Source organism: Ostrea edulis, chromosome 6 (genome assembly GCF_947568905.1).
Source record: "Ostrea edulis chromosome 6, xbOstEdul1.1, whole genome shotgun sequence".
In the NCBI taxonomy this organism is placed as follows: domain Eukaryota; kingdom Metazoa; phylum Mollusca; class Bivalvia; order Ostreida; family Ostreidae; genus Ostrea; species Ostrea edulis.
In genome coordinates, this window is record NC_079169.1 from 49,304,651 (window position 1) to 49,325,956 (window position 21,306).

At 34.2% G+C, this 21,306-nt stretch overlaps 1 protein-coding gene across 2 annotated transcripts in view; it reads left to right on the forward strand.

Annotated features, from left to right (window-relative positions):
* The first annotated feature begins 3,251 nt into the window (after window positions 1-3,251).
* The window catches only part of LOC125646810 (calmodulin-A-like), a 32,843-nt gene continuing 14,788 nt past the window's right edge, over window positions 3,252-21,306 (forward strand). Inside the window, exons 1-2 of one of the 2 annotated variants that reach the window (XM_048873350.2) lie at window positions 3,252-3,402; window positions 12,847-12,874. In XM_048873350.2, the coding sequence (XP_048729307.1) occupies window positions 3,382-3,402; window positions 12,847-12,874 (49 nt within the window). In that variant the 5' untranslated portion in view covers window positions 3,252-3,381. Of the gene's footprint in view, window positions 3,403-11,754; window positions 12,221-12,846; window positions 12,875-21,306 lie in introns of those variants that run through there. The other variant, XM_048873351.2, reaches the window with a different exon arrangement.

Sequence of the window (21,306 nt, forward strand, 5' to 3'; positions counted from 1 at the left end):
GTTAGTCAGACAATCAAATTGTATGTCACCACCAAATTAACTAAGATTACTCAAATATGTACCTTTCAATCGGTAGCGTTGGGAAGAAGTGGTATTTTTTTTTATGAACAAAGGGAGATAACTCGCGTTACATAAACGACATTTCGTTGTTCAAGAATGACGTACCATGGGAAAATAATAGATTATTTCAAGCGTGAAATTTTCAAAAGATACTCCAAAAGTTTGAAAATCAATACCATAAGGAGAAAATTTGATATCATTATAAAATTTAAGGATGTCGAAGTGTGGGGCCAGGGCCGTAAGTAGGGTTCTAAATCAGGGGAGGCAGGGGATTGGGGGCCGCCGATTGACTTTACGACTGAAAATGACACTTTTTAAATCCCAATTTATCATGTTTGTGTTTCATTTGTACTATGTAAAGAATCGTAATATGGTGTCAAAGACAAAGGTGCTTGTCTTCATTTTAAACATATATCCTATAATATAACATTTATATAATTTTATTTTCTTTTTTGCCAAAAAATCAGACGAGGCAGTTGCCTCGTCTGCCTCATCGGCAGTTACGGCCCTGGGGGCAATGATTCACTGTGACGGGCTATGACGCTTTAATATATGATGTTCCATCAATCGGCGTTTCACCCTTAACGGTAACAACTTCACTGTCATAATAGAAACAAATTTATCGAGAAATAAAAGCCATATTATATAAGGTGGAACACAATCTAACTAGAATTAAATGTTAGATCCGCTCGCATACTCACTTATAATAATACATGTATGTAGGCGAGAATGCGAGCGGATCTAACATCTGATTTTAATTAGATTGGGCGGAACACGGAACCATTTATGTATATGATACTGTGTCTACCCATTTATTCTATAAATATTCACCGTAGGTGTACAAAGCATCGGTGTAATAGGATGAAACCTTTCTTGTATTGATTTACCGGTCCGATATTATTGCGCTATCATTGTAACGAGTTTCTATTATAGCTCGTCTTTTAACATCAATGATATTCTCTCCCTTATTATCGTCTTAATTATTGATCACAAAAACTCAAAGACATGAACAAAGACATAGAATTCTATATAACGCGTTATCGCTCCCTCTCTCCAGCTAGACCCAATGAACACGTCCCTGACTACCTGGTGTATTGCTTATTCATTAGTCAGGAGAAAAATTCTGCTGGAATTATAGGCAGAATAAAAGAATAATTTATTCATCGTACATTCAATATAACAGTAAATTAATTAAAACAGAAAAGAAAATTGACTTAATATTTATCATATGTCCTTGAGTGCAAACTGATGTTCCTTAGTAATTTGCGATCGCGGATTCTGAAGTTGTTAATTATAAGTATTGCGTACATGTATATATATTCATATAGGCTTATATACATATTCTATATTCATTTTATAACTTATTCATCAATGAGCCTCTGAGCTGAAAATAAAGCTGTAAATTACAAATGAGTATTGATTTACAGCTCCTAATTAAACACTGGTCACGTATTTTATCAAGGCATCTAAAATCTAAAATCAATGACTAGAACGAATTGATCTTAATGATAATATTTATTTAAAGAGTTTTAATGATCACGGGTACTAACCGTAATGTCGTCGGATGGTGCTTATTTGTTATAAACGGTACCGGTAAACGTTTTAAGAAAAGATTGGTATGAATTTCGTTTTAAAATTATTATTTCAGTTATTATACTTTTAAAAAACGTTACTTGATCAAAGGTCCGCATTAATATATATATATATATATATATATATATATATATATATATATATATATATATATATATATATAATATTGTAATATATACAGTGAAACTTCTCCAAACCGGCCCCTCAGAATACCGGTTCTCCCTGAATATCGGCCGATTTTCAAAGTCCCGGCAGAAATCTTAACATTTCCTTTCAAAGAAAGTCTTACAAAACCGGCCACCCCTGAAAACCGGACATCGGCCACTTTTTAAAGTACATTTGTTAACAAACATGTGTAATTTACCCTTAACATACTGGCCACTTTTTGAAGACAAGAAAATCTTGGCCAAAGGTTAATTAAGATCGTCCAGGTGTGCAAATTGACTGACCAACTGGCCAGGTATAAAATTATCCATCGGAGGTGTGAAAAACACTAGTGGCCTCTTCAATTTCTATTGTGTACCTGTGCTGTCAAGCGTGTTAATTGACACTTAGCTAATCCAAGAGACCCTTCCAAATTCTGTACAAAATGTAAAAAACAGGAAATTATTGAATGAATACCGTATCAAACGCCATATTGTTTCACCATACTTTCGTATGGATATAAGCGGTAGTTGATAAAAAACAAACCCATGACTGTTAATGATAATTATTAAAAGATAGATTAATTTTCTTGGTTTCCATAGACTTAAAATTCCAAAGAAATATTCAAATTACAATTTCATATTTACTACTGTACTTTTTAAAAACGTCTAAACAAAATTGTTAATGACATAAGCGATGGATGTAAATAGAGTTTTTATAGGTAAGAGGAATTCCAATAATAGGCCTCTGTGTTTTCTTTATGTATCCTGTTATAGATTTTCAGTTTAAAATTAGATGAATTCAGCGAGAATATTTCTTGTAATTCATAATTATCTTTAGATACAAGCGGACTAATTTGATCTCCACCGATAATTGATTATAGATCACCAGATCAAAGTGAACAGTACCTACTTTGTGAATATTGAGATAAAATGTCTATAATTGCTAAATTTTCGGTATACCGGCCATCCCTCTAAACCGGCCGTTTTTTTCGCTCCGAGAGCCGGCCGGTTTAGAGAAGTTTCACTGTATATATATAATATGTGTGATACTTTTTACGATGATCATTTTACAGATTGACCGCAATAAGAATAAATCAGAGGTCTATCGTATTTTACAAAATCGATAATCTATGATTGATAAAATGAATGTATCAAATTGTCACGTAATATACATGGTTGACAGAGCAACAAATGAACAAAAATGATTTGAATGTTAGTTTGTTTCCAATTATAACCGTGCAGTATGTTTTCTGGGTCGTGTACTTATATATATACATTGTATTTATGTTGATAAACATGATTATAATCATTAGATCAACATATTGAGTTAGGGTTTTAAATAGTCTTTAAAGACTTCGTATATTCACACGGTATCACCTATCATCGATTTTGATACTTTTATTTGATTTTTTCCGATCTACAACATTTTGGCGTTACTGCCGGTGGTTGGTAGACGGGTTCCAATTCCGAAGACGTAGTTTTCACAATACATATATTTTCAGACATGATATAAAACGCATAAAGGTTTGATTTGGGGACTTTCTCACACTTTTGTTGATCTACTCAGTACACTACTATCAGCATGTCTAGTAACACAGAACAGGTAGGTGTGTTTTGTTAATTTCATTATTAAACGGAGCAGAGAGATAGTTTGAGACACTTGGTAGACGTTGTTGAACCCTTTATATATATATATATATAGCATTAGGATTGTTTTATTTCCACATCAGGGCCTCGTGGGGTATAACATGTAATACTTTTTAAGATGACAAAAGACATCTAATAAACTCTTGTTCACATTGTCTAACAATTAGTCATGGTGACTAGATTCCTAATGAACATAACACGCTATGATTTTGTATTGGTTAAGCTTATTTTAAATTAGGTAAGTTTTTAACACTGAGTATTTAGGTAAGGAATATAGAATAAGTTAAATTTGATGTGGACAAAGCTTCCAGGTAATCCTGGTCATTTTTTTGGTATACTTTATGGAGAGAGAGAGAAAAAAAAAGAGATTCAATGAAATTAATTGCGATTACCTATTTCTGGCATTGATATTTTTTCTGTCATCATCTTCAGATTTTTCTGATTGGCAATGCCAGTTTAAGTTCATGCTCAAACCAAGTACATGTATGTATATTTGTATATATATATATGTATGTGTACATATACATTTTGTATATATGAATATATGTATGTATGTGTACATACATATGAATGTATGTATTCATATGTATGTATGTACATGTATGTGTGTGTGTGTGTACATGTATGTGTGTATGTATGCATATATATATGTATGTATGTATGTGTACATACATATGTATGTATGTATGTATGTACATGTGTGTGTGTGTACATGTATGTGTGTATGTATGTATGTATACATATACATGGCGCACATGGTACAATAGATAACAATATTACATGTAACAACATGCATTTGATTTAACAAACTATAATAAAAGTGTCTTAATGTGTAATATTTGTGCAACAGAAGCAATATTTAAGTAATGCTGGAGTAACATGAAATTTTAATCCGCCGTGGAAAAATGGTTTGAGTAATGTTTTGACAGACTTGAGCAAGCGTGAGAAATGTTGAGGATGGAAAGAGCACTGGCACCATGATACCCAGGCAAATTCCGTGCAAGGTGTCTGATTTTGTACAACAAATGTCTTTTGAAAAGAAATCTGCATTTTAAATACAGACGATTAGAATTTAAATGAAGAACAAGGTCAGATGCACGTAAATTTATCCTTAGTTTTGTCTCAGGGCTGCAATACTAGATGTACATGACATTCGTTTTGTAAAATTTAATGACGCTATGCGTGAATATTCCCGTTTTAATCTCATCTGGGCCGGATACATTGATTTAGGTTTAGTTTTCGTTTCTAGCATTGTGGTGATTAGCTGTTTGACGCATGCATGCGTGTGTGATAAAATAGAATGATACAGTTCTAGAATTATTGTTCGGAATGCTCCAAAAGTACATGTATTAGTTCATATGTAAAACATTTTAACACTGTACATACATAGTTATTCAAAATATGAGGGTAAATATATTGAACCGGTCGCTTCCGTAGCATTCAATGCAACATATGACACGTTCAACGTACTAAAGATGCACATTATTTAGTTTACCTGATCAAGATAAAAAAAACAAAAAAACACATGTTGGGTGTGACCGGTCAACAGGGGATGCTTATATTATTTCTGGTATATATGTCCAGGGATCCGAGTTTGTCCGTCTCTTAACTTTCATATCTTTTAAATAGGATTTTTGAGATTAATCACTGTTTGTTTACATGAAAGGTGACGATAACGAACAGTGATCAATTTCATAACTCATATAAGCAATGCAAAACAGATAGTTGGGCAAACACGGACCCCCTAGACACACCAGAGGTACATGTATCTTAACCTCTCTATTCACGGAACAATGAAAAGTTTATATCTGGACCACCAGAGTCGTCAAACTTTGATCTGGGAGTGGTGTTGTTGACACTCCTTGACATGCACTTTCCTGTAACGCCCTGCATAATCGATAAGTTCTTGTTGACCGCGTACTCTAAAAAGGTTGCCTTATAAATGTAGATTTGTTTGATCACGAAATTGATCATAAACCGCTTTTTACTTACATCACCTCTCCCTCATTGTTCATGTTCTGTGTATAATTATTTGTTAAAATGTACAAATCTGTTTGCTATTTTTGTCCCAAATGCTGGTATGCAATCGGTTTCTGGGGAAAATAATCTGCCTTCTAATTATTCGAATCGATTTTCTGTACAATTAGTTGTCATCTCAGTGCATCCTTCCCCCATGATTTTCCAAGATATGATGCAATAAGTTGCATGTGCTTCCATTATCGCCCCGTATTTTTTATTAGTAATTGTTTTTTTTTTTTTTAGAACCATTCATCGTTTACGTGAAATAAAGAATATTTGCAGTGATAGAGTAAAAAGCACACGTAAAACCTGTGTGCGAGGAACAAATACTAAGAACAAAGCATACTAATATAACATAAGTGCAAACCATAGTACATACGTACAAACATAGTACATAAACGTGTACAAAGCATAGTACATAAATATGTACAAAGCATAGTACATGTAAATACAAATCATACTAATACATGTAAGTACCAAACATAGTACGTAATCACAAAATACGGCATATAAGTACAATCTATGGTGCGTAAGTGCAATATATGGTGTATAAGTACAAAATATATGGTGCGTAAATACAAAATATACGGCATATAAGTACAATTTATTATGGTGCGTATGGCGTGTAAAACGTTGCTATATTCGATAATCTTGTGATGTATGTTCAATATCTTGTGATGTATGTTCAATATCTTGTGATGTATGTTCAATAACGTGTGATGTATGTTCAATATCTTGTGATGTATGTTCAATATCTTGTGATGTATATTCTATATCTTGTGATGTATATTCGATAATCTTGTGATGTATATTCTATATCTTGTGATGTATGTTCGATAATCTTATGATGTATGTTCAATATTTTGTGATGTATGTTCAATATCTTGTGATGTACATGTATGTTCAATATCTTGTGATGCATATTCTATATCTTGTGATGCATATTCGATAATCTTGTGATGTATGTTCTATATCTTGTGATGCATATTCTATATCTTGTGATGCATATTCGATAATCTTGTGATGTATGTTCAATATTTTGTGATGTATATTCGATAATATTGTGATGCATATTCTATATCTTGTGATGCATATTCATAATCGTGTGATGTATGTGCAATAATTGCATTATGGGTAATATGATGCAACAGTATACTATTAAAGTAAGGACGATTTTCATTGGTTGGAAATAACGAAAGTATCCGGTGATGCAAAATACGATACACTAGTATATTGAAAACGACACTGTATGACTTCTTAGGACCTGTCCTAGACACAAGCACCTGAAGTATGGACACTGCTTACCCCCTCCCCTTTTGTTATTTTTTGCGGCGATGATTTCTCCGAAATGTATCATTTCCCTCCCAATCTCATCCTTCTTTCAATTTATGTAATCGTTTCACGCTTTTTGTAAGCTATAGAGATTGGCCTTCTACCGGTATACACATTTCAGAGAAATCATCACCGCAAAAAAAAAATATTAAAAAATGGGGAAGGGTAGTATCCATACTTCTAGTGCCTGTGGTCCTAGAGTCAGAACTCGGAAGGGGGGGGGGGGCGGTAAATTCAAAATTTTGGTTCATACCATTCTGTTTTCCTATATACGCATAATTTTAGCTTTTGTCAAAGTTTCATATGTCTCTGCTTTTATAGTATCAGAATAATTAAAGAAATCCTTCAAATGATAAAGACATTTTTAAAATCACTATGACAATTTTGGTGCCACCCTGATAGCCCTACTCAAGGATCATGAAATTTACAATTTTGGCAAAGGGTTTCCTGCTTTATTCAGTTTCAATTTCATATCATTAACATTAAAGAAGAATTACGTTATTCTTGCATCATTAGATACTTTCGTTATTTCCAACCAATGAAAATTGTCCTTAATGTAGCAGAACGCTGTTGTGTCATATTACCCACAATGCATCACAAGATTATCGAACATACGTCACAAGATTATAGAATATGCATCACAAGATATAGAATATACATCACAATATATAGAACATACATCACAAGATTATCAAACATACATCACAAGATATTGAACATACATCACAATATATAGAACATACATCACAAGATATAGAATATACATCACAATATATACATTGTAGAATATACATCACAAGATATTGAACATACATCACAAGATATTGAACATACATCACAAGATTATCGAACATACATCACAAGATATTGAACATACATCACAAGATATTGAACATACATCAGAAGATTATCGAATATAGAAACGTTTTACACGCCATAGGTGCGTAAGTACAAAATACGTTGTACAAGTACAAATATGGTGCGTAAGTACAAAATACGGTGTATAAACAAAATATGGTGCGTAAGTACAAAATACGGTGTACAAGTACAAATATGGTGCGCAAGTACAAAATACGGTGTATAAACAAAATATGGTGCGTAAGTACAAAATACGGTGTACAAGTACAAATATGGTGCGTAAGTACAAAATACGGTGTATAAGCACAAAATAGGGTGCGTAAATATAAAGCATATGGTACATGTACATAAGTACAATGTGATGTACAGACGCACAATGCACAATCCATATAACAAAATATCAAACGTATTCTTTGGAAACGCTGAAAAAATGAAATGAATTTAGAGATTTTTATTTTTTATGAACATCCAAATTAACGCTCGCCTATAATCCCTGTTATGTGTAAAGCTTTGTATCTAAATATAGATCTCCTTATAGGTTTTTCAATCATCATTATTCTCAAAAAGAAAGCCTACCTGAGATGGGTGGTCATTTGCGTGTATTCAAAATTGATTTTTATTTATTTCAATATTGCTATGTTCATAAAGCTTTGAAATTGTTCTCCTCTGATCTTTATACAATGTACACACGAGCTACTACCGTGACAGTTACTTATTAATTTGTTCATTTGATTCAGCGCACTCGTCCCTAGGGGGAGTCCTGGTGTCGCATTTTATGGCACACAAGACAAGATCCGGTGTATCTGATATTGCTGTTAAATATTCATCTCGTTCCTTAATACCCTAGGTTCTGTCACAGCGGGGGTGTTCTCGACACTGACCAGAAACAGCTAGAACTTAGAATCCTGGCCGAAGACTTTATTTACATGTTTGGCATACGTTATTGACTTTTATTGAGATCTGGACCCCGTTAAGATTAATTGGTCAATACATACTTACAGTTCTGCACAGTATCATGAATATTTTTCTCTGTCAAGTGGGACATTCAAATATTTGAGCAATATCACAGTATTTCTGCATTGTCTTGATATCATTTTTCTTCAGTCATTGAAAATTCATTTAATCTTACAATAAATAATGTACAAATTTTCTATATTGATGCATTGTCAATAATCCCCCTTCACCCCACCCCCTCTATTACCCCCACCGTGTCTCGCTTGGTCTCAGTAATCTGATCAGTAAGTACGTAGAAGCTGATATTAGTCTGGTACAGTTGATGGATATTTTTTGCATCCTCCTCCTAACAATATGGAGAGATTGGTGGATGAGATCTTGAAAACATTTGTGTTATCTGACGGTTCACGTTATTAACCCTTATCGTGAGTTCGAAAAAGTCATATGACATGTACATGAGACTATATCAAATATGTAGGGCTAGAAGGTATGAAAAGTAGTTCCTAAGCACTTCTTCTGTCCAGTTTCGTCAGCTAGGTATGTCTAGATCTACATGTACATGTATCAGCTTAATATGTCTAGATATATCAGCTATCAACGAGATCTCTCTAAATCTATCAGCTAAATCTGTTTAAATTTATCAGCTAAATCTGTCTAGATCTATCACCCAAATCTGTCTAAATTTATCAACTAAATCTGTCTTAATATATCAGCTAAATTTGTGTAGATCTACCAACTAAATCTGTCTAAATCCATCAATTGAATCTGTCTAAATATGTCAGCCAAATACATGTATGTCAAAATTTATCAGCTAGGTACATGTATGTCTAGATCTATCAGATAAATTCGTTCAAACATCAGCAAAGGCAGACTAGATTCGTCACCTAGGTACATTTATGTCTAGATTTATCAGCTAAGTCCCTTTCAATTTATTAGCTAGGTCTGTGTATATCTATTAGCTAGGCCTATTTAGATCTATTAGCTAGATCTCATTAGATCTATTATCTAGGTCTGTTTAGATCTATTAGCTTGAATAAGTCTGTTTAGATCTATTAGCTAGGTCTGTTTTAGATCTGTCAGCTAGATCTCGCTAGATCTATTAGCGAGGTCTGTTTAGATCTATTAGCTAGGTCTGTTTAGGTTTATTAGTTAGGTTTGTTTAGATCTATTAGCTAAGCCTGTTTAGATCTACATGTATTAGCTAGATCTCGCTAGATCTATTAGTTAGGTCTGTTTAGAACTATTAGCTAGGTCTGCTTATATCTATTAGCTAGATCTCACTAGATCTATTAGTTAGGTCTATTTAGATCTATTAGCAAGGTCTGACTAGATCTATCAGTTAAATTTCATTAGATTTATCACCTTGGTCTCTTTAGATACATCAGTGTGGTATGTTGAATATATCAGCTAATTCTGTTAGATCTATTACCTAAGCAAAATGTGAAGATAGCGAACAGCGATCAATCTCATAAATTCCACGAAAAATACAAAATTCAGAGTAGAGAAAACATAAACCCTTGGACACACCAGAGGTGGAATCAAGTGCCTAGGAGGAGTAAGCACCCTCTGATGATCGGTCACACCCACCGTTATTCCTCTATCTTGATCAGGAAAACGGAGTAATCCGTAGTCAAATTCAGTATGTTGTATTTGCAAATAAGATCATTTAACGACCGAAGAATTTGCGAGATGCTGATTTCAAACGACTGTTGAAATCCCTACAGATCTGTTTAGATCTATCAGCTGGGTCTATCTAAATCTAATAATTCTGTCTAATGGTATCAATCAACCTGTCCACGGCTCTTCTGGGGTCAGTTGAAAGATCAGCGCATTAGTCTAAAGTTAATTTAAATATAAACATGTTCGTCATGAATTACATAGAGAAACCCCTGTAGACAAATCAAATTTAAATAGATATTCAGGTATCATACCGGTAATTGTCCAATCAAAATGAACGTAGTCAATTGTAGTTCCAGATATTTATAACAATAACGTGTTTTTTCCATGCGCGATTTTTCTCATTTCCTCTTCTTTTCTCTTCATTTTTGTACCCCTGATTAGGAAATTTTGTGTAATTCGTAGAAATGATCAAGTGTATACAAAGGAACTATTTGATGTTGGTAGCTGGGGCTACTTCCTGAGGTGCATCCCGGCTGTTTGTAAACACGCATGTGAAAAACACGTGGATTTGAGGGTACCGGTAGTCTTGTTTGCGGGTAAATCTTATTTTTCAGAAAATGCCGCGTCGGGTGTTGTTTTTCCGGTGTCGGCAGACGAGACAGGTAACAGAACATTTTCGACTGTATTATTTGGCATCAATTTTGCAAACTGGTTTTTAATGATTTTTCCTCCTTTATAGTAATATATAGTGAAAATAATTACCGGTGTGATACCTTCAAATTATCAAAATACTGAAGGGTGCGATGAAATTCAATCTGAGTAGAAACACTATCTAAACTCATAACCCATACCCGAAATTAAGACGCACGACGCTCACTCCTATCATAAGCCGATCGTTAGGCGAAGGGTGGTCACTTTTTCGAGCGGAGTTTGCACCCCCCCCCCCCCCCCCCCCCGTCACAAAGCGAATGTCATAACCAATTACAAGAATTATTATGAATTATTTCCCATGCGACACAAACTTATGTAACTCATATTATGTCACACTAGGCGTTCAAACACTATCTAAACTCATAACCCATACCCGAAATATGAAATATGAATATGAATTCCGCTCGAGATTCAGTGAATTTATCTCCCATATCATAGTTCTGCTTAAAAATGTGGCACGGTATTTAAACTTATTTAAACTTGATTTTATGCTATCATGTGTGTATCAATGACTAGCGTGTAGATTTAAATTTGATAAAAATCTCCCGTAACTTCAGCACAACCTCATGTCACTGGGATTAGCATGTCGTCTTAGTACATGTAGGTCTATTTTTCTCCAAACCACGACACCGTACAAAGGGTCGTGGTCAGGTTGACTTGATTTTCGGACTCCGAAAATATTCCAAGTGGACTGGTTTTATAAGTACGACCATGTACTCATCATAACATAAAAACTCCAAAGGTTTTTGTTGAATGGACAGAGTAGCGAATGGTTTTATGGATTCTGGGTGTTTCACAAGTGCACTATTACACGTGAAAATCGTTGATGTATTTCATACCTTCGCCAGAGGTTCATTCAATACATTAAGCTTTAATATTGTGTTATAAACATACCGTCTGATCAATTTAGTCTTTCATTATGAAATCCGAACGCAATAGCATTTTACATCGTCGCTGAAATAGTTCCATTATGTCCTTTGTCCCGAGTTGACGCAGATCGATCGGAAGAAAAAGAAAGCGTTCCTCACTTGGTCGTTTAGCTTTGTTAGTTCACTGTCACTCTGTCCCTTTAAAACTGGCTCTGGACGACCGTTGTCCAACATTTGTAGTCGACGTTAGAAACGGATATCTGTAGGGAATCGTCTCGTGATCGTCTGCAGAAAATGTAAACTGGCTGTCGTCTGTGAAGTTCAAAGTGGTCGCAAAAGTCACAGCTCTGTGGATAAGATCGTATTTTGTGTAGATTTTCGAAATTGGATTTTTGAAATATGTCATCTAAGGTAAATATCATATGCCATGGCTTTCTCCTTTGTTTTAATGCTTGATGCTTGTAATGAAATTTATTGGCGGAGTTTCTTGAACATTGATTTGGACTATTGAAGTTGGGAAGGAAAATCTGTTCATTCAATTCTGTCTGACATTTACTTCATCAGCTTTGAGTCGATATATCAAAATGATGGCCCCGAAACCTGGTCTCATTAGCAATATTATCATAACATATTTGTTTTTTCAAGATCATCTTCCAAACCTGTTAATTGAATACGGATGCGGGACTCCAAAAAGCAAATATTCTATTCAGATGTACGTTTCTCTAATTTTAAATGGATAACTATCGTCATAATTTCATTGTAAACCGATGGTTAAATATTGACACATCATTTGATTACTAAGCACCGAGATTGTCAACACTCAATATACTTTATGAAAACTCGCGTTTTATATGGACACGTTACGGGGATTTACTTTATGCTTGTCATGGCTATGAGCAGACGACACTGATCCACACAGTCAGGTGGTTAGAAAAGATACTGATCTCTAACTGAATAATGAATTAAAAATATAAAAGTTACCGAAATCGACAAATGTTTGAATGTGTCCTCAACTTCTTATTTTTCATATATTGCAGAAAACGGTTGACAGAAAATTAGAAGCAGGTAATGAACTTTTTTCTTCATTTTTCTTTCTCTCTTGACTTTATGAACTTTCGTTATTTTACACATTTCCGACTTTCATTTCGATTTATTTGCATTATAAAATGTCAATACCATTTTTTTTTCATTTTTGATTTATATATCATGTAATTTAGTTTGCATATGTCCGTATTTTGATATACAATTTCATTGTTTCATTTTAATTCTTCGTACTTTCTTACCATAGTTTGTCTGTACCTTTCTGTTATCTATGGCTTGAAATCTTCTCAAAGAAAACAAGAGGCAATTTTCACCCTATGTTGTAGTAACGCATCGTATTCCTTAGATAAGGTGTGTGTGTGTGGGGGGGGGGGGGGGGGGTATCGTTTGTTCATATCATATATTTCCATCCCATTCCAATGGAGGAAAAGAAAGATTGAGGGATGAAAGATAGGTTCCCAAGATTCACGCCAGAACAAACTAGCAGGAATCTTATCTAATATCGAAGCAATTTACTTGAGTAATGGCTTCAATATCCAGTCCTGAACGAGATGAAATATACAACAGACCCTAACTGACAAGTGAAACTAATCCACATAGTATCAACAGACATTAACTGACAAGTGAAACTACCCCACATAATGTCAACAGACCCTAACTCACAAGTGAAACTACTCCACATAATGTCAACAGACCCTAACTGACAAATGAAACTACCCCACATAATGTCAACAGACCCTAACTGACAAGTGAAACTACCCCACATAATGTCAACAGACCCTAACTGACAAGTGAAACTATCCCAATAATGTCAACAGACCCTAACTGACAAGTGAAACTACCCCACATAATGTCAACAGACCCTAACTGACAAGTGAATGAAACTACCCCACATAATGTCAACAGACCCTAACTGACAAGTGAATGAAACTAACCCACATAATGTCAACAGACCCTAACTGACAAGTGAAACTAACCCACATAATGTCAACAGACCCTAACTGACAAGTGAATGAAACTAATCCACATAATGTCAACAGACCCTAACTGACAAGTGAAACTACCCCACATAATGTCAACAGACCCTAACTGACAAGTGAAACTCACCCACATAATGTCAACAGACCCTAACTGACAAGTGAATGAAACTAATCCACATAATGTCAACAGGCCCTAACTGACAAGTGAAACTACCCCACATAATGTCAACAGACCCTAACTGACAAGTGAAACTACCCCACATAATGTCATATAAAGGACTAGATGAGTTATACAACAGACCTATAACTGACACGTGAAAGTACATCACATGATGTCACAGAAGTTTTCTGTAGAACATCCAAATCATTCAGGCATGTTTTGTAGTTAAGAGTTACAGGACCGCTGTAGCGGTGATCGCGGTCGCTGGTGCTCAGGGTCGCTCTAAATATAGCGGTAGCCCTGCTGTTCGACGCTCGCATAATTCGACCCATAGGTAATTGTAAATATTTTATATGGTTGTAATCAGCAATTAGTGTGAAGTCTGGTGTTGAAAAAAACCCAAAAGACAATAAAACAATTGGTATTATTGAATTATTTTGTTTTAAAAACCAGAAAATGCTTTGGTTTTTAATTCTACATCTGAAATTGTGATCGGCATATGAACTTCATTTATGCACATATTTTAATAAGAAGACGTGCATTTTAACTAATATATTAAATTATATAACTAGTGCAGCTCCTTTAGCAAAAATATCAACAGAAACTTACTAATAATTATTCATTTTACATGCAAGAATCATCGAGATCGGCATCCCACCAATGTCGTCCTGTACTCGAGCGATCGAGTCTCGACTGATTTATATCATTATGATTATGATAACAATACCTTGAAAGTAAGATAGTGGTTTAAAAAGAAAAAGTAAATAATATTGTTTTTATTGTCTATGATTTAATTGCTAGTATGAATAAATGCGAATCATGATCACACTGTACCAGTTTAATTCAAAACAAAGTTGTGACTCGAATTTCCTCTATTGTGTTTTTTAATATCGAAAAGCCATCAGCTATGTCAATGAAATATTTTTATGTAGGTGTTGAAATGCTTAGGTATTTAATTTTATTTTTTGCGCAATTACTTATGAATTATGAATTTAAAGCAGATTTTCGACATAGTTTGTGGTCAGAATAATCCAAGCCCCATGACTAATTTTCATTTGTAATTAAATGAGCACAAAGCACAACTAGCCAATCCAATAAACTTATCATAGTTATGTAACACTAACCTGACTAAGAAGATAGGTGCCTGTTTTTGACCGACTCAGGTTCACATTTCTAGGTAAACATCATATCTATAGATATATCTAGTGTTTTTCAATGATGATATCAGACATTCAGTATTTGAAAAGTGGATAATTTATGTTGAATTAATGTTAAGAATGGAGATGTGGAGTTCATATCCCATTAAAATAATTTACTTCACGTAGTTCAAAACACGTGAAATTAGTTTAAATTCATTTCTTTGAAAACATGCCAGAAGAAAATTTATATACTAATGCAATAATCAATTATCTTTGGAATGAACAATATGAATTATTTACCCTGTGAAAAACGAATAGAGAACATCCTATATATTGGACATTCTCGAGCATACAGTAAAAATGTGCATAATCACTTGCATGAAATTTCTATATGGTAGAGCCTTGATATTTAGAGGTCAAAGGGCAAGTATTATGACATCATTTACTGATCCTTTTAATTCTTTCTGCATTGAATTTGTCAATTCTCCAAAACATCCCAATTTCCCTCATTGTGATACATTTTAATCTGTGATCCATTTCAATCAGTCTGTTGATTTTTTTGTTGGATTTGAATTATACATTTTTTTTTCGAAGTAATCTGTAGAGTAGCATAATTTCATGTGAATTTTCAATTTTTGAGCTACGTCTGTTCTTTAATAACATCAGGTTGCACTCAAATACAGTGACAAATCTATACCTTACTGTGGGGTTTGGGGGGAGGTTAACCCATTTAAAAAGAATGATTTAAAATGGTGCATTTTAATGCATTTCTTCCCTTCATTTGTAGTCACCACATCTTTTATATGTTTGGGTGTGGTAAAACAGAAAAGAAATATGCTGGTGTGACGTGTTGTCAGTATATTTTTCTGAATTAAAGTAACAGAAAAGCAGTTTTCGAAATTCGTTTAAAACTTAGTACAGACTGGGTTTATGCCAAAACTAGATGACATAGACTTCATTGAATTGGCATAGACCGCAACATTGAAAAAAATAACACAAATTTAAAACATTTTTATTGACTTTTAAAGTACTTATAAAGCATATTTTCTTTCCATTTCCAAAAAAGTGTTCTCTTTTCCTCATAACGTTTATCAGACGTTGACTTGTGGGATAACTCAATTGCTTTAAACTAAGAAAATTAACATACACGTTTTGTTATATCCCAATTACAATTGTTATAGACCAGTGCCATTTGACATAGACTCGGTCTATGGTTAATTTCAAACACCAAGAAACATCCTAAAGGTCAGTTATAAAACAGCATCACGCATATTTGTAATATATCAACAAGTAATTTTGAAACAGTGCACTTTCTAATGTTGACTGTCTGGTATCATCCTCATCTTACTGGAGTTTGATAGGCTATATATCAAAATAGCAAAACCGGATGAAACCTCAAGTGAACTTTTATGATCACCTGTTGTCCGTTGTCTGTCTAAACCTTTTACATTTTCGACTTCTTCTCCAGAACCACTAAGCCAATTTCAACCAAACTTGGCCCAAAGCATCCTTGGGTAAAGGGCTTTCAAGTTTGTTCAAATGAAGGTCCATGAGCCTTTCAAAGGGGAGATAATCATAAAAATGCAAAAATAGGGTGGGTTTCATTTAAAAATCTTCGAGAACCACTGGGCCAAAAAAGCTAAAATTTACATTGAAGCTTCCTGGCATATTGCAGACTCAAATTTGTTCAAATCATGGCCCCCGGGTGTTGAATGGGACCACAGTAGGGGGTCAAAGTTTTACATACAAATATATAGAATAAATCTTTAAGAATCTTCTTCTCAAGAACCACTGAGCTAGAAAAGCAGAGATTTACATGAAAGCTTCCTGACATAGTTGCAGATTCAAGTTTGCTCAAATCATGGCCCCCGGGTGTTGAATGAGACACAATAGGGGATCAAAGTTTTACATACAAATACATAGGAAGAAACTGTAAAAATCTTTTTCTCAAGAACAGCAAAGTCATGATTATTCATAGTTATATGTAAGCATCTTCAAGTAGTGAATCAGTTTGCTCAAATCTTAACCCTCCAGGGGTAAGTGAGGAACACAATTGGCAATGGGCAATTTAGTTTTAGATAGGAGGAATGAAGAAATTTGTTTACAAACAGTGATCAGTCTTATTAATATGGAATCATTCTCAGGTATTGTAGATTCAAGCTTTTTCAAATCATGACCTCTGATTTCCTTAATTAAATAATTGCTAAAACCATAACATTGTCAATCCCCCAAAAAGTAGACCAGGGGTCATAATGTGAAAGTGCGTTCTTTTTAAACTAGATACAGATATATATTTACAATACGAGGATGTCTGCTAATGTCACTTCTTTTAATAAGACTAAGAAAGAAGGTAATTTTGTGACATCATTGCCCAGCTCATACCACGTGGAGGTATCCTCATATGAGCCATAATTTTGAATAAAAATTTAAACCCAAATGAAAAATAAAGTCCTGAAATTTTCTTAGTAAGTAAAAACAAAACATTAACAATTATAATGAAGCTTTAAAAAATTTCAGTGCTTAATGTAAAAAGTATGATCTAATTTGGAATGAATAAAAATAAATGTTATAGAAAGCCAAAATTAAGAGACGAAATAAAATACTATGTGTGGTTTCAGTTACAATCCCTTGAAATATAGTGTTGGTATGTAGGAATGATATTTAATTTCTTTTTTATTATAGACTTAAGATGGAAACAGTTTCCTTTTATCGTCACTTCCTTGCATATACCATTTACATATATTTATCAAAATTGGTAGGGATCACCCTAGTGTTTACAATTCTAAGACTTATATATATATTTTAAAAAAATAAAAATGCAGAACAAAATCAGTGCATTTGCCAAAATCATGTTGTCATATTTCACCCAGGTTACAGTTTTCAAACCCTTCCAAGTTTTTAAATCTTTCTTACTGTTTCAAAAATAAGTAGGGTGATAGCTCAGTTGTGTATTTAAGCATTTTTTTTTAGTTCTATGTCACTCTCTGTCTAACGTTAGATGGCCTGTTGTAAGTGTTTACAGCTTAGCATTTAAGCGGTATCTATATATTGGCTATGAAAGAACTTAAAGCTTCACCTGAAGGAAAATGGGCCAAAAACCTATATATAGTGGTAAATAAAGTTAACCCTTCTCATAAAAGAAAATCTTGAAAAAGGCGTGTATTTTATTTGTATATGGTAATGAATTTAGGAAATATTAAAAACCGGGAAAAAAAAGATAATTGAGGGTCGGAGGTAAAAATTATGGACTGTCGTTTAACTGTAACCACACATGTTTTTATTTGGCCTGAACAATAATGAAGAAAAGGTCAGTGCTCAAAAGGTGAAAACAAAAGTTTTAAACCAAAGTTTTCAAGAATGTCTTGCCAATCAGAATTTCATGCTGTGCTGAATTTTTTTATTATTATGGATCCATTGAAAATAATAAAGTTGTTATTTTGCTGTTTTCAAATTACCTTCTACACCATGAATAGTGACCCCCATAATTGTTTTAACTACCACTTTCTTGTACATTATCTAATCAAAGCATTATTATTAGTATTAAATAAATTCACATTGTGTAATTCTCTTAATGCATTACATGTAATTCAAGTAAAATTTTTTTCGGATTGTGTGAAGTAAAAACTTAAGGTTAATAATAACATGAGAGCCAAAATTTGAATGATTGATATTAAATGGGTTTATGAAAAAGATAAGTTTTTATTAAAACCTTTAATAATTACATAACAGAGAGTCAGCATACAACATTGAGAGTAATAATAAAATAAGTGTATATTATTTACAATATCTGAAGAACAATAAAACTGCTATTTACAACAACTGCATATATATATATATACATTTTTCGCACAGATGTACTCGAGGTTCATAAAAATCAGGTGGACTCGCCGATCAATGCATCTGTTTCCAGGTTCAATTGATACTGATTTATTATTTACCTGTCATGAGTTTCTGTTACAGAATTAGGTCCACAAACCTCTTAATTGTCCACAGGATTTCGGAAATGCTACTTCTGGTGTGCCAGGTGAACAAGTAATCTGAAATCAAAAGATTTTGAGATCTTTTAGATTTTCTCCATTGATTAAACACCTGAAAAACAACATCATGAGTAGGAATGATCTTGACTGGTCACACTGCACATGGATCCCAACCTTAGATAAAATGAAAGCAAATGTGTTAGTAAGGTCGTTAAGGAAAACTGGAATTGTGCCGGCATCTGGTTCCATCGGATAGGAGGAATGGTCATCAAAGACACGTGTTGTCAATGTGGCATCATCCAAAAGTAAATTAGCTATTTCAAATCAAACCGCCACCCATTTGCACCTTGTGCAACTTTTACAGACCATACCCTAGTCAGTTCTGACAAAATATGAAACGGTCATTCTGAAGAGCGACCCCAGACACCGACGCTCATAATTAATTCAAAATAATTAATTTCCCCATTTTTTTCTCTCCTGAATTCTGAAACTACACTTAAATTAGCTATTTCAAATCAAACCGCCACCCATTTGCACCTTGTGCAACTTTTACAGACCATACCCTAGTCAGTTCTGACAAAATATGAAACGGTCATTGTGAAGAGCGACCCCAGACACCGACGCTCATAATTAATTCAAAATAATTATTTTCCCCATTTTTTCTCTCCTGAATTCTGAAACTACACTTAAATTATCTAGTTCAAATCAAACCGCCACCCATTTGCACCTTGTGCAACTTTTACAGACCATACCCTAGTCAGTTCTGACAAAATATGAAACGGTCATTCTGAAGAGCGACCCCAGACACCGACGCTCATAATTAATTCAAAATAATTAATTTCCCCATTTTTGTCTCTCCTGAATTCTGAAACTACACTTAAATTAGCTATTTCAAATCAAACCGCCACCCATTTGCACCTTGTGCAACTTTTACAGACCATACCCTAGTCAGTTCTGACAAAATATGAAACGGTCATTCTGAAGAGCGATCCCAGACACCGACGCTCATAATTAATTCAAAATAATTAATTTCCCCATTTTTTTTCTCCTGAATTCTGAAACTACACTTAAATTAGCTATTTCAAATCAAACCGCCACCCATTTGCACCTTGTGCAACTTTTACAGACCATACCCTAGTCAGTTCTGACAAAATATGAAACGGTCATTCTGAAGAGCGACCCCAGACACCGACGCTCATAATTAATTCAAAATAATTATTTTCCCCATTTTCTCTCTCCTGAATTCTGAAACTACACTTAAATTAGCTATTTCAAATCAAACCGCCACCCATTTGCACCTTGTGCAACTTTTACAGACCATACCCTAGTCAGTTCTGACAAAATATGAAACGGTCATTCTGAAGAGCGACCCCAGACACCGACGCTCATAATTAATTCAAAATAATTATTTTCCCCATTTTTTCTCTCCTGAATTCTGAAACTACACATAAATTATCTAGTTCAAATCAAACCGCCACCCATTTGCACCTTGTGCAACTTTTACAGACCATACCCTAGTCAGTTCTGACAAAATATGAAACGGTCATTCTGAAGAGCGATCCCAGACACCGACGCTCATAATTAATTCAAAATAATTAATTTCCCCATTTTTTTCTCTCCTGAGTTCTGAAACTACACTTAAATTAGCTATTTCAAATCAAACCGCCACCCATTTGCACCTTGTGCAACTTTTACAGACCATACCCTAGTCAGTTCTGACAAAATATGAAACGGTCATTCTGAAGAGCGACCCCAGACACCGACGCTCATAATTAATTCAAAATAATTATTTTCCCCATTTTCTCTCTCCTGAATTCTGAAACTACACTCAAATTAGCTATTTCAAATCAAACCGCCACCCATTTGCACCTTGTGCAACTTTTACAGACCATACCCTAGTCAGTTCTGACAAAATATGAAACGGTCATTCTGAAGAGCGACCCCAGACACCGACGCTCATAATTAATTCAAAATAATTATTTTCCCCATTTTCTCTCTCCTGAATTCTGAAACTACACTCAAATTAGCTATTTCAAATCAAACCGCCACCCATTTGCACCTTGTGCAACTTTTACAGACCATACCCTAGTCAGTTCTGACAAAATATGAAACGGTCATTCTGAAGAGCGACCCCAGACACCAACGCTCATAATTAATTCAAAATAATTATTCAATTACATTTCTACTTTGGCTATTTTTT